We start from the raw sequence: 12,452 nt of genomic DNA, 5'->3' as shown, positions 1-12,452 counted from the left end.
CTGGCTGCGTTCCAGCTGTTTTGGCATTCATCTTTCTGTTAATGCTGCGGTTTGAATATGGTTCTTCATTTGGTAGGCTAAGTAATCAGTCCTGACAGTGCTGCATATGATTCTCTAGCAAAACAGCAGTGAAATTGAAACAATTATCATTCCTTGCACAAGGGAAACAGCACTTTATCTAATGTTGTCAATAGTGATTAGGTTTAACTTGCAGCTCCCGGTAGCTTAATTGGTAAATTGCAAATTTTGATGCCATTTGGAGGAACATTTTAGAACCTCAGTGGTTAAATTAATATTGGATAACGTGAATACTTTTGCTAGAAATGCCTGTCTGTCTTCCAGAAGCTTGTCATGTTATGCTTACTCAGAAATAAAAGTTCTCTGAAGGGCAGGAGACTGAAATAAATATCAGCCATGGGTGACAGATTGCCAGACCTCCTTGCCTTGTCATTTTGGATATTTAGGAGAGTTTGTCTGTGCTTCCAGGACTACAGGTCACATTCTGCAATGAAGCAGTGACACTGACTGGTGGTTTATAAAATGCTGATTGCCATTTGAATATCTGTCTTATTAATAGGAACTTTTGCTCTATGTTTTTTCAGTTCTTGATGTGCACTTCACAATGCAGAACATATACTGTATTCATTCCAATATTGCTCACTTACACATACAAAAACACCCTCACAGGAAAATAAGAAGTGATTTCCTTTAACACCTTTTTTATTATTTTGTACTCTCATCATTGTCTAAGGCGATTCTTAAACCGTGCTATCAGTAATTGCTACTGGTGATTCATCAAGCTGCAAACAAAGGAAGCTGGCTTCTTTACCTCAGAGACATCCGCCCCTAAAACATACACATCATTGGAAAATAACCACATTTGAAGATTTATGGTTCAGTCTGTGTCCATTCTGACAGTTAAATGGGATAGAGATACCCTTCTGTCTCACAGTAACTGGAACATGTTTACAGTCACTTGTATAATAACAAAACGTATCTCTTCTTACAGCTAATACCCATGTGGTTGCCAATGATACAGTCAAATCTAAAGGTAAGTTGTTTCTAATAACTTGTCCTTTTATTCTCAGTGTTATAAATTTCTGTAAATTCTGGAAATAAGGTCAGTAGACTTGGTCTCCAAACTATTTGAAAATAGGTCATTGTAGCACATCCAGATGCACTGGATAGCTCAGCACTGAAGGTCTTGGGCGTGAGCGTACGCAGAGCATCAGCTACGGTACTTGCCCTGTACTCAGTGCTGTTCTCTGTTTCTTTTGACACACTTTCCAATAACCAGGTTCTGCTGCCCAGCCTTTCCACACTGTTCACTGAGATGGTAGCTGGTAGGTTTTGTGTTTTGTGTTTGAAACTTTCTTCACAGATAATGACTGGGAGTCTTGACTCAGAAGATGAATTTTTGTTATATATAAAAATGAATATATTTTTATGCATACATATACATATGTGTGTGCATATATATGTATGTATCAGATATTGTGGGACTACTTGGGTAAGACTGTGCCTGCTGTCCCTATTTGTAAGGAAGAGTGAGGTGGACCAGTGTGGCTTGCCACTCAAGAGTTTTATTAATGGGTATAAAGGTGCTGGATGTGGCCTAAGTATGTAGTTGGTTTTGATAAACATGGTGATCTTGTAGGCATATTTGTCCTTCATGACAATGCTGCAGTGCAGGCTGTGGAAGAAAGAAAGGTGACATTGGGGCAGTGGAGGAACTTCCTCTGACCAACAACCACCGCTTGATGACAATAAGTACATTTACTACTAGAGTACATTAGAGAAACTAAATGTTTTACATTGTTTCAACAGCATTTATCTGCTGGACTCCAGCTACGCCTCCAAGCCATCCAGAGCAACGTCAACCATCACAGCCTAAGAATGCTACAGGGGTCAGGACAAATGAACAATAGCTCGTCTGTGCTCCGCAAATGGCTGCAGTGTACCCAATTTAAAATGGCTCAAGTGGAAATTCAGTCATCGGAAGCTGCATCTCAATTTTATCCTTTATGATTAATGTCAATTGTTCCAAATGTTCATTTTTAGTCTAGCAATAACAGGGTGATAGCTGTAGAACACCTTTTTAAAAAAAAACAACACAGTATACAGAGCATATACTGTATCTATACTTTTTAGCCCAGAACAGATTGTGGAAAGGTTTATGTGAAGCTGTGAAGCTAAGAGCCTGACCTTGCCAGTCCCTAATTACACTTACTCATTTGTGCTCAAATGAGCAGGATCAACAGGTATTCAAGTCTGTAGTTATGAACATATTTGCAGGATTAGACTCAAGTCTATCACATTGTACATATCTCTCTGGTCAGTGAAATATCTCGTTAATAAATGTTTCTTTACATTATTTTTGAAGCTAAAACAAAAAATCACTTTTCTTTAACTTCTATTTTTTTTAAAACTAGAGTTGTAGCTATTCACAAACATATGGAAGTGCTATGTTGCTATTTTTTGATGATAAAAGAAAACAGGGTTTTTAGGAACCTTTATAGCTTTTGGGGGAGGTTTTTTTTTTTTTTTTTTTAGAGTCACAGCTGGCAATGCAATAAAACCTGTCACTACAAAACAGTGGTATTCTAATGAGGCTTTTTGTCATCATCTTCTGGGAAAATAGCAGCTTGTAAGGAGAGTTATTATAAAGTGCACTTAGAAATTAGGTTGTTAAACTGTGCCAATTCATTTGTCTTATTTTTTTTCAATACTGTTTTCCAAAACTGCCAAATCTAATTTAGTATTTTTTGAAATATTGCTTTAACTTCATTGATTCTGTGCTGCTTTTTGTAGGTTTCATAGAAGCCTCTCTGATTTTTGTGAATACTGTATTGCATTCTTCTGTAATACTTGTATACAATGCAATTAAAAATGGATAACCCAGACCTATTTTTATTGATGTCTACAGAAATTGCATTACAAGACTTCAAGAGGAGTGTGATTGGAACTGAGAGTTTGCATAATATTAACAAATCACAACATTTGCATACTACTGTATTGAACATGATTTTAATAACAAATGCATTTTAATATCTTTAAAGGACTCAGCCAAAGCCTGCTGAAATCTAAGGAGGAATCAATAAATTCAGTGATTTTTGCCCCAAATCTTAAGAGCACCATAATTTACCACCTCTGGTAATTTAAATCTGCGCAATCACAGTTTTATTTTCTGTACTTATTACTGCAATGCACTGATTAGAAGAAATACAACATAAACACGTTTGTTAATTAGAAAGCTATTATAAAGTCTTTACTACCACTCTAAGAATCAACATTTTTCCTCCCTGATTGCATGGAAGTAGAAAGGCACACCTGTGAAGAAGTGATTGAGTATGTTTCAGTTGTTGTGGAGGGTCAATCTTTCCTCAGTATTATTACCAAAGAAAAAAGTGGAAATGTTTGGAGATATTCCATTAACCTAATACTATGCTGAAAACAAACAAACAAGCAAAAAACCACAAAACAAGCCCACCACCACGAAAGGTAGTAAAGCATGCACTAGCTTGCTTAAAAGACCCCTTCTAGTGTTTTTAGAGGATAGGCATTGATCTGGTTTTCCTTCCTTCCTAGATTCATACGTTAATGGAGTTTAAGCTCAGAATAGGCCATTCATTATAAATAAATAAATAAAATCAATCAATCAGTCAAAGCAACAACAATGAAAAACCTAGCAGATTCATCGTAAGCTGTTTAATTGCAGATAGTTTTGCTTGTACTGAGGTCAGTGACTTGCATCTGACTAAGGCAGAATTTTTGAGCTTCTGGAAAGCATTTCTGTTTTGATTTGAACATTATTAAGTGGTCCATCAGAAGATATTTCTTAGTGCTTCAGGCATAGCAGTAACAGAGGGAAATACCACTTCCTTTCTCCAGGTTTTGACTGGCTATTTATAAGAAAGTTGTTCCTCGCCAGGTGCAGTACTTTGCACTTCCCCTTGTTGATCTTTATGAGGTTCCTGTCAGCCCATTTCTCCAGACTGTCAAGGTCCTACTGGATGACAGCACAACCCTCTGGTGCATCAGCCACAGCTTTGTGTCATCTGCTGACTTGTTAAGGGTTTGCTCTGCCCCGTCATCCACACCATTAATGAAAATGTTAAACAGGACTTGAGCCACTGCTGACCTCAGGGGTACACCTGTAGTTACTGGCCTCCAACTAGGCTTTGTTCCACCAATCACCACCTCCTGAGCCTGGCCCGTCAGCTAGTTTTCAGTCCGCTTCACTGTCTTGTCAAGTTTATTCCCTGTGCTGTGTGCATTAATGCACTGGCACTTCAGAGAGACACCCCCAGCATACTGATTTCACAGAAAGGGTTTGGGAAATTTCTCTGTAATGGTGCCTTAAAAGTGTTTTGTTGCTTTGTAATTCCAGCTAAGCCCTGCCTGTTTTGTTAATTTTGTGATCCTCTACTGTCACATCATCCCAGGCCCTTTGCTCATAGACCCTGTCTGTCACTCCCTTGCAGCACTGCAGTTAAAAACTAAGTGGTAAGCAGTTGTAACTTTGACTTCCAGGCAGAAAGGAGCTGTGGTTTGTGGTTTCATTGGGTTTGGCTCCTTTCTTTCCTGGGCTGTATCTCATTCATGCTTGCGTCTGTGATACAGAAGATAACTTTGCTGGGCAAGCACAGAAATAGGGCCCAGGCTCACCTGTTGTGGAATCTGGGGTCACCTCCAAGGAATGGAAATGGTCCTGTGAAAGCAGGATATGTAGGAGAGAGATTTCTGTATTTTGCTCTAACTCCTCACCACCTCTGTGCTACTGTTTCAGTGACTTGGTGAGTCTGAAATACAACTGAAAGGCAACTGTATGAGGGCCTTGGCTGTGAGAAAAAGGGGGAACTCAGGTGAGCACAATGGAGGTTGTGGAAACTTACAGAGTGAAGGCAGATCGCTTGTAGGGAAGCGGTTTGTCATCAAAAGTCACTTTCAGAAAGTAGATAACGTGATCAGGCATCCTGTGGATAGCGAATGTAGGCAACATGGCACAAGAGTTTTCCCTGCAAAGCAAAATCTCTGCCTCTGAGGATTTGGTATTCAGAGTGGCAAAACACTAAAAAATGCAAATACAGTGGTAGGTAGTTAGTAGAATTAAACACAGACATGCTGAATTCAGGTCCATAACTAAGCTCTTTCAGATTTTGTGGGAATTTAGATCTGGTTACAGCTCAGGGTTTAGAGAACCTGCTTCCATATTTGAACATAGGGTTTAGGGATTTGGCATGGTTCTTGTAGAGCTGTCATGCGTAGTCAAATTAAGACGAAGTATGAATTGAGCAGCTGCACTATCACAGAGAATGTAGCCTGGAAGAGATTACGATCGATGATTAGCATGTGCTGACTAATAAACACAGCTTGGCCAGATGTGTGTGGTTAAACACCCCATGAAAATCACTAAATGCACTGTAGACTTCTTCAGAAATACACAAATCTGCATTAATTGTTTTTAAAAACACAGTAAAATATATCTTTTACAGTGCTTGAGGTCAAGGTGCAACTCAAGTAAGTCACTCATTCTCCCTCTGAAATAGCCCAGAGCAACAATTCTTTTTATTTCCTATGCAGATTGGGAAGCAAATATTTGGTGTTCTGTGTAAATGCCAGCACATAACAGAGGCCACAATCCAAGCATGGCTGTGTCTTTGGGGCTGTGCCTCCAGGAGCCAGGCCGCTGCAGCAGAATCCAGCCTCCCTCCATCACAAAGAGCTGCGGTTTGGAAACAGTATTTAGTCATATGTTGTGATAAGCTGCTTAAAGCACTGCCTGTTACTGGGGCTGACCTAGTAAAAGAAGCAATTTACTGTGCACTGAACCATGAGAGTTTCAACAACGCAGGGCACTCGGGATGAAATGATGGTAAAAACCCACATCGTACGCGGTGCGACGTGTGGGTAAATTACATAACGCTCTGACCTGAAAGCGAGGTTAACATCTGCACCGAATCCCTCGTATTGCCGGGCAGGCCTTTCTGCAGCCTATTAAGAAAGCCACTATCCAATCTACACGCAGGGCTACACAAACAAAAAGCTTTTTCAGCACATCGGTTACTACCCACACACATGCCTTATCTTATATGTAACATTTCTGTGACATCTAATTAGAGCCGCAGTTGGGTCAGATGCCCTAAACCCACACAGTCACTTCCCTGGCTCTGTTTTTCTTGATATGATAGGACGTGATGTACTGTAGGACTGACAAATGTTCTGGGCCTGAAGATTTCTCTGAACTCTGGCCTGCATCGCCTTCTTTCAAGCTGGATGAAGATTACCAGAGCCCAGGGCTATTTCGTCTTTGCTAATGTGTCCTGGAAAAAGCTCTGAAGGAAAGGTTCCTGTGCTGCTCCCCACTTGCACACAGCTCCGAGAGGGTTTCATCCACAGCTTTTGTTGTTGCAGCTTAATGTGACTTTAGCAGAGCCAGAGCCTATATTCTTTCTGTGGGATCTGAATCTCAACTGCACATTGAATTTTTAGTCAGTGATGTGGGTCTTCATTTTATCAGTAGGCCTAATAGCAGGCGAAGGCAACAGAAATGCAGTTGGCTTAAAGTTGACACGCCACTGGTTGGACTTGATGCAAATTAGAAAGGAAGGGCTCTGTGTCTGTTGATTTATAACTCTGAATTACTCCATTCAGTTCTTCCTCTCCCTGCTGAGTACAATTTCAGCTGGAGGCCGAGCAGCCAGGGACAGCAGTGAGAACAGCGAGTTCAAGGGAAGGTGCCCTGCTGCCTCTCAAGCTGCACAGGCATCAGGAAGAGAACTTGAATCTGCCCTTGGCATCAGCCTCTCCAGGGCCTGCAGCAGGGGAGTCAATGACCACCACTGGAAATGCTTTTTGTCAGGTAACAGAAGGCCACGCAAGGACGAGGCAGGCCTGATATGGCCTGGTGAGCTGCCTCAGTGCCGAAATCCTGCAGTGGGAACTATGTAGTTGTTGTCTATCCCTGTGTGTGGCCTGTGCATCGCCATTCTGGAGCAGGACGTTGCCAGGAGCTAGCAGTACTTGGGAAGGGCACTAGTTCCTCATTCTTACTTACAAAGCATTAACATGGAAAAACAGAAGCCATGACTCAGTAACTGGAAGTCTACATACTCAGTCACTTTCCAGTGTTTTGTGGGATTTGATAAGACACTGCAAGACTGCAAACTGACTGATAAGCAGCCTTCTGTGGACAGCCCCAGGTAACCTACTCTGACATTGTGTTTAACCAGCTCCCCATCAAACATGGGGAAACTAACAAACCGTGACTGTGAGCTGGGAGGCTCTGCGCTTGATAGACATAGTGTAATGCTAGGTCAATTTTCTCTATGTATAATTCAGCAGCCGGGCAACAAAACTGCTACGGCTGTTTTACTATTTTAGATTCTTTCAAAAAGGCACAACAGCACATCTGTGACGTTTTACACACAATAAAAATTTTGCAGGTAATCCTTTCTTTGGGCAGATTAGCTTTTCTGACAGTGCCTTTGCTTTCATGTGAAGTCAAATTGATTGCAGTGAAGTTCTTTACAAAAGCTTTTCTAAACCTGTGAACCCTATCCATGCAGGAAAACATCAGTAAAACAGAATATAAATGACCACTATGTAAATAAATAAACAAACAAATAAATAATGATACCCATTTTACATTACAGAGAAAATCCTGTGTAAATTATGTTGATTAGTTAGAATCAAAGCAAGAATAAACTGCCAGAGATTTATTGAAATCTGCAGAGCCACAGATTTATAGCCATTAAGTATCAAACCCAGTATTTATAGCTCACAAGGAACAAGGATTGATGCTGTGAAACAACTGGGCAGCGGAGGAATACTTGTTTCTGGTGCTAGGCTGTTCCAAAGAGGTGCCACATGAAACTGCTGAAGTGAGGCAGCCATGGTTTGATCTTCTTCATACTGATATGTTTATTGAAAAGCAGATTTTACCATCACTACACTACAAAGTGGACAATGTTGGTTTTCTTTGCTGTGTGGGGAACAGCATGTTTGTTCTCCTGTGTTCATCTTTGATTTACTCTGATCACACACACCTCAGAGCTCAGCATCTTCCCAACTCATCCGAGGACAGCTGGTGCTCCAGAAGCTGCAGCTCTACTTTTGTTCAGGAGATCATATTAATTATACTTGACCAAAGCATTTTTAAACCTTCCAAAATCATTTAATATAATAGTATTAGCATTCCCACTCAGGGATTCCTACCCTGATTACAATGATGCTCAAATATCAGATGCTTATCTGCTCCAAGTGTGTGTCACTTCACACAAATAGCCCAGGTACGTTTCCAGGCTTTGAGAGGAAGAGTGTGAGAGGGCCATGTAGATTATTTCACCCCTGGTATCTCAGCTCCATCAACATCTATGCCTGGATCCCAATCAGAAAGTTCTCAGCTCATCTCCAGTGACTATTTATGATCCATTGAGAGCTGTCAGGGTGATGAAAGCTGTACAAGCCAGGAAGAAAATATGCTTACCGCTCCAAGGATTTTATGAAACTCAAGCATATGCATCCCTGCAAGACCAAATCTTCTGTGTAGGAACTGCCTTCTTCAGAGCCTTTTCAGCAGCATTATTTATCTATGTTTCATTGTAAGTAGTTTAATATTTGTTAACATTTCTGTCACAAGTGAATTGCAGCTGATTCACCTACTGTGTAATAATTTGCAAATTAATTCTATTAACGGAGTTAGTCTTAATTAATCTGCACTGTCCAATTATTCATCTGATTCACCCACCTACATGCAGAAGATAGTCTCAGAGGGTTATTATTCTGTCCCTTTTGAATCACAAAACAGCTGCTAGTTTTCCCCAGCTGTGTGGCTGAGATCAAACATCAGGGCTGCTGAAGATGCTTTGCCACAAATCAGGGTATTAAAAGCAAGGAATTTAATGTTCCCTCATGTGTCACAAAACAGAGCAGGATGACATGGCTGGGAAGTTAAATCCACAGCAGCATGTCAAGGCTCTGCTTGGTCCCATTTTGAGGGCTGTTTTGCATGCACTGGGGCATTGTGCTGGGGTTTCATGGGGGCGATGTGCTAGTTAGGGTTTGGAGAGATGAGGGGGGTGAATAACCATTCCCCTATACACCCTCCATTGATGTACCAGCCCTGGGAGTGACACAATGCTACTCCCTCAGCAAAGTGAGAAGGGGCTTGAGGGGACTTTGGCCTCCCTTACCTCTTCATAAAGGCACAGAGCAAGGCCTGTAGCGACATGAAGACCCAAGGAGGAGCTGTTCCTGCCCTGTTCTGGAGGTAGGTGGGAGAGGCCACATAACATGCTTCGGGATGTGCAGGTAGACATGTACCAGTCTGAGGCTTTCCTGATCAACTTTTCCAGCTGGTGTTTTACTGAGAAACCCGAATCTTAAATTTTAGCCTCCATTAGTCTCCAGGTCTCCCATTTGCCCACTGCTAGTGACCATTGATATATCCCTGCAAAGGTAGAGGGGATAGCTAGAGGGCTGGGTGTGAAAAGAACACGGGGAGCCGGTTCCCTCCTGAGGGTACTGTCTGGATTGCTCAGCAGCTGTGCTCATGTTCAGGAACAAGGATGCAGCAAGCTTTCAGATCTGAAGTCCTCCTTTGGAAGACATTAGTTACTTTGCTCAAGAAGGGTGTGCATATGCTGTGTGCTGGCTTTTCCTAGCTGTAAGGGCATAACTTTTACAAATGCAATTACCTCCCTCATTTGTTAATTATCTTTGAGTAAATGAAGTCACTTCAGCTGTATGCTTGTCTCAGGTGTCATCTGCAGACAGGAGGACTAATTCTGACTTTTTTCCTCCCTTTTAGTTGAAGTGAGTCCTACTGGAAAAAACAGGACTGAGCTTTTTCCTTCCCTGTTCAGTATCTCAGCAGATAAAAACTGTAGGTCTTGACAACTCTGACCTGTAGCAAAAGATGTAGTGAGAACAAGATTAACTTGGAATTCACTTTTTTAGTAATACGTAGTTTCAGAGTTTAATAACTGAACCTTGGGTGCTAGGACATTTATATCCCTTCTTAACCTTTGCAGCTAATTTTACTGTGCCAAGCTACTTGTTTTTTCTCTCTCTGCCCAGAGGTTTGACATGAGAGAGCTATCTGCTTGTATCCAGAGCAGACAAGAAATCTCAAACACGTCTGTGTAGTTTGGCTTGAGCTTAGATCTAAAGTTAGCAGGGACTCGTGTCATAACTAGTGCAGAAGGAGCATTTGAATTTATAGTCACAGGAAACATGCAGGATTCTTGCATTATCAAATAAAAATCTAGATATCATTTAATTTAATGTCTTTAAAGCCAACAGCATCTTACCTGAGATCTCATGTGATACTCAAGTGGGTCCAAATCTTACATGTCCCCCCTTAGCTGTTATTATGCTGTTATTTATCTCAGTAAAATATTAATTGTCAATGCTGTAGTAATATGAAAAACTGAAAGTACCAGTGAAGACTATTGATTTTTTTTTTAAGTGCAAAATGAGTCTCAAGGGAGTCTGGATGGCTCAGAGGATTGCATAAGATACTGAATCATCTGTCAGCCATTGCTGTCTCCATAAAAGAATGGTAGCTTCTGTCTGTACAGTGATGCTCACTTTTGACTCACTCTCATGGAATGAAAACCTTGACCGTAGAGGTTGCTGGGCATTTATTTCAAAGGGAGTTGGCACTTGAAAATCATTTCAGTTCTGGGCTAAAGGTCTTCAGTTACTGCTTCATACTTAAGTCTTTTTTTTTTTTTTTTTTTTTTTCTTTCTCTCCTTTTCCCTTTTATTTATTTATTTATCTATTTATTTATTTAATTCCCTGGGTGTTCTGTTGCTGAAAATTTCTGTTTAGGAGCCTTCATAGAAATGGATAGCACTTTAAGAACTACAGAAAATAAACTATATTTCCACCATTGAGAGGATTGATTTTTGTTTTCATTTTATTTTTTTTATTTTCAAGATAAAAGGAATGTTTCAAATACAATTACTGATTTTCTTCCTTAGTATGCTTAAGCAACAAGATGAACATAGCTCAGAAAAATTGCAAGGATGTTCCCCAACATGTCTGTAAATAACATCCTTTTTGTGCTCCAAGTAGAGTTCTGCAGAAGCAGTTAAGCTTTTCAGAATAACTTTTTAATTAAAGCAATAAAATGCACCACTCACCGCAGAAGTGGCCTCCCCTTTGTCTTCTAAATAGGAATTATGATTTCAGCTTTTTTGTCACCACTTATACCAAGCAAGAATCAAAAAGCAATCAAGACTTGAAGGCCATATGAGTATCAGATTAATACAATCAGCCTGACAGTAGGGAGACTAGGAAGACTTTTTTTTTTTTTTTTTTTTTTTTTTTTTCAGTATAAAAATAGCAAAGAGAAATGCCAAGTAAGTCCTTTTTTCTTTTTTCTTTTTTTTTTTCTTTTTTTTTTTTTTTTCTTTTCTTTCTCTTTCTTCTTTCCTTCCCCACTTGTTTCACACCATTAAACGCTTTGGAAGAAAGGTACAGTAACTGCAGCTATTATAGGTAAACTTTAGATGAATGTACCTGCCAGAATATAAATGAAATCCTATATCACTTTGCTCATTTTGTTTTGTTTTCCCCATCCTAAATGAAATTAGAGAGAATTAAATTTTTGAAGCATGACCGTTGCACAGAGAATTATTCAGCTAAGAGCTGGCCACCTGCAAGAGGTTCTCTCCTCCCTCCCCCTAAGCTTGTTATTCATTGTCTCTGTTACTAATTAGGTTTTCTGATTTAAACTTAGTTTGCAGATGATGGATTTTAAAGAATATTGTAAGGGACAGGACATCAAGGTCAATATTCAAAACTGGCTGAGATGTAACCTTCAGAGTGCTTATGCTCTGTGATAGCTCCAGAAAGGGAGAGGCCATGTGCTGAGCTGACACTCTTGTTAGCTTTTTGTTGTTTTTTATCCACAGCATGCAGCAAATAGTGCCACTGCTGGTGGGTGACACCATAGCTATGAAAGTTAAAGGCACTGCCCATTAAAAGCGGCACCTGCTATGTGTGAAGTTTGACCCTAGGCACCCAAGACATGCTTCCAGGGTGGGTGAACAATATATTTTCTTGCAGCCTGAGGGCTAACTGATGAGGAGCACAAGGGAGAGGGAAGCACTGTAAGCATTTTAGATAAACATCAACCACTTTATTGCTGACCGTGAATTCAGAAACGGAGCTTTACAAGACTGAAGGGAGAAGAGTCATAATTGGATCCTTTGCTAATTCAGCAGCAGCGTGGCTCAGTCACAGCCTGGTCTCTCATATACATAGAATGGAAAATTCCTCTTCAGGCCAGTTCTGGTGCTAGATCTACTTTAAATAGCTCTTTTCTCCTTCAGTAGGCCTAATGGCTTCATTACAGTCTCTCGTGAATGAAGGCAGTGCTTGGAGCAAACAGGGTGATCAGAGATGGTCCTCTATGGGTTTCACAGCTCAGGAAACCCCC

The 12,452-nt window shown here is 40.5% G+C and overlaps 1 protein-coding gene across 1 annotated transcript in view; it reads left to right on the top strand.

Annotated features, from left to right (window-relative positions):
* The window catches only part of UNC79 (unc-79 homolog, NALCN channel complex subunit), a 101,784-nt gene extending 99,258 nt beyond the window's left edge, over nt 1-2,526 (top strand). Inside the window, 2 exon segments of the mRNA XM_032187756.1 lie at nt 1,010-1,051; nt 1,828-2,526. Of these exon segments, the coding sequence (XP_032043647.1) occupies nt 1,010-1,051; nt 1,828-2,028 (243 nt within the window). The 3' untranslated portion in view covers nt 2,029-2,526.
* The last annotated feature ends 9,926 nt before the right edge of the window (nt 2,527-12,452 follow it).

The sequence above is a fragment of the Aythya fuligula genome, chromosome 5 (assembly GCF_009819795.1).
Source record: "Aythya fuligula isolate bAytFul2 chromosome 5, bAytFul2.pri, whole genome shotgun sequence".
In the NCBI taxonomy this organism is placed as follows: Eukaryota; Metazoa; Chordata; class Aves; order Anseriformes; family Anatidae; genus Aythya; species Aythya fuligula.
Note: the sequence above shows the minus strand (reverse complement) of the source record. Positions and strands in the feature narration are given on the sequence as shown.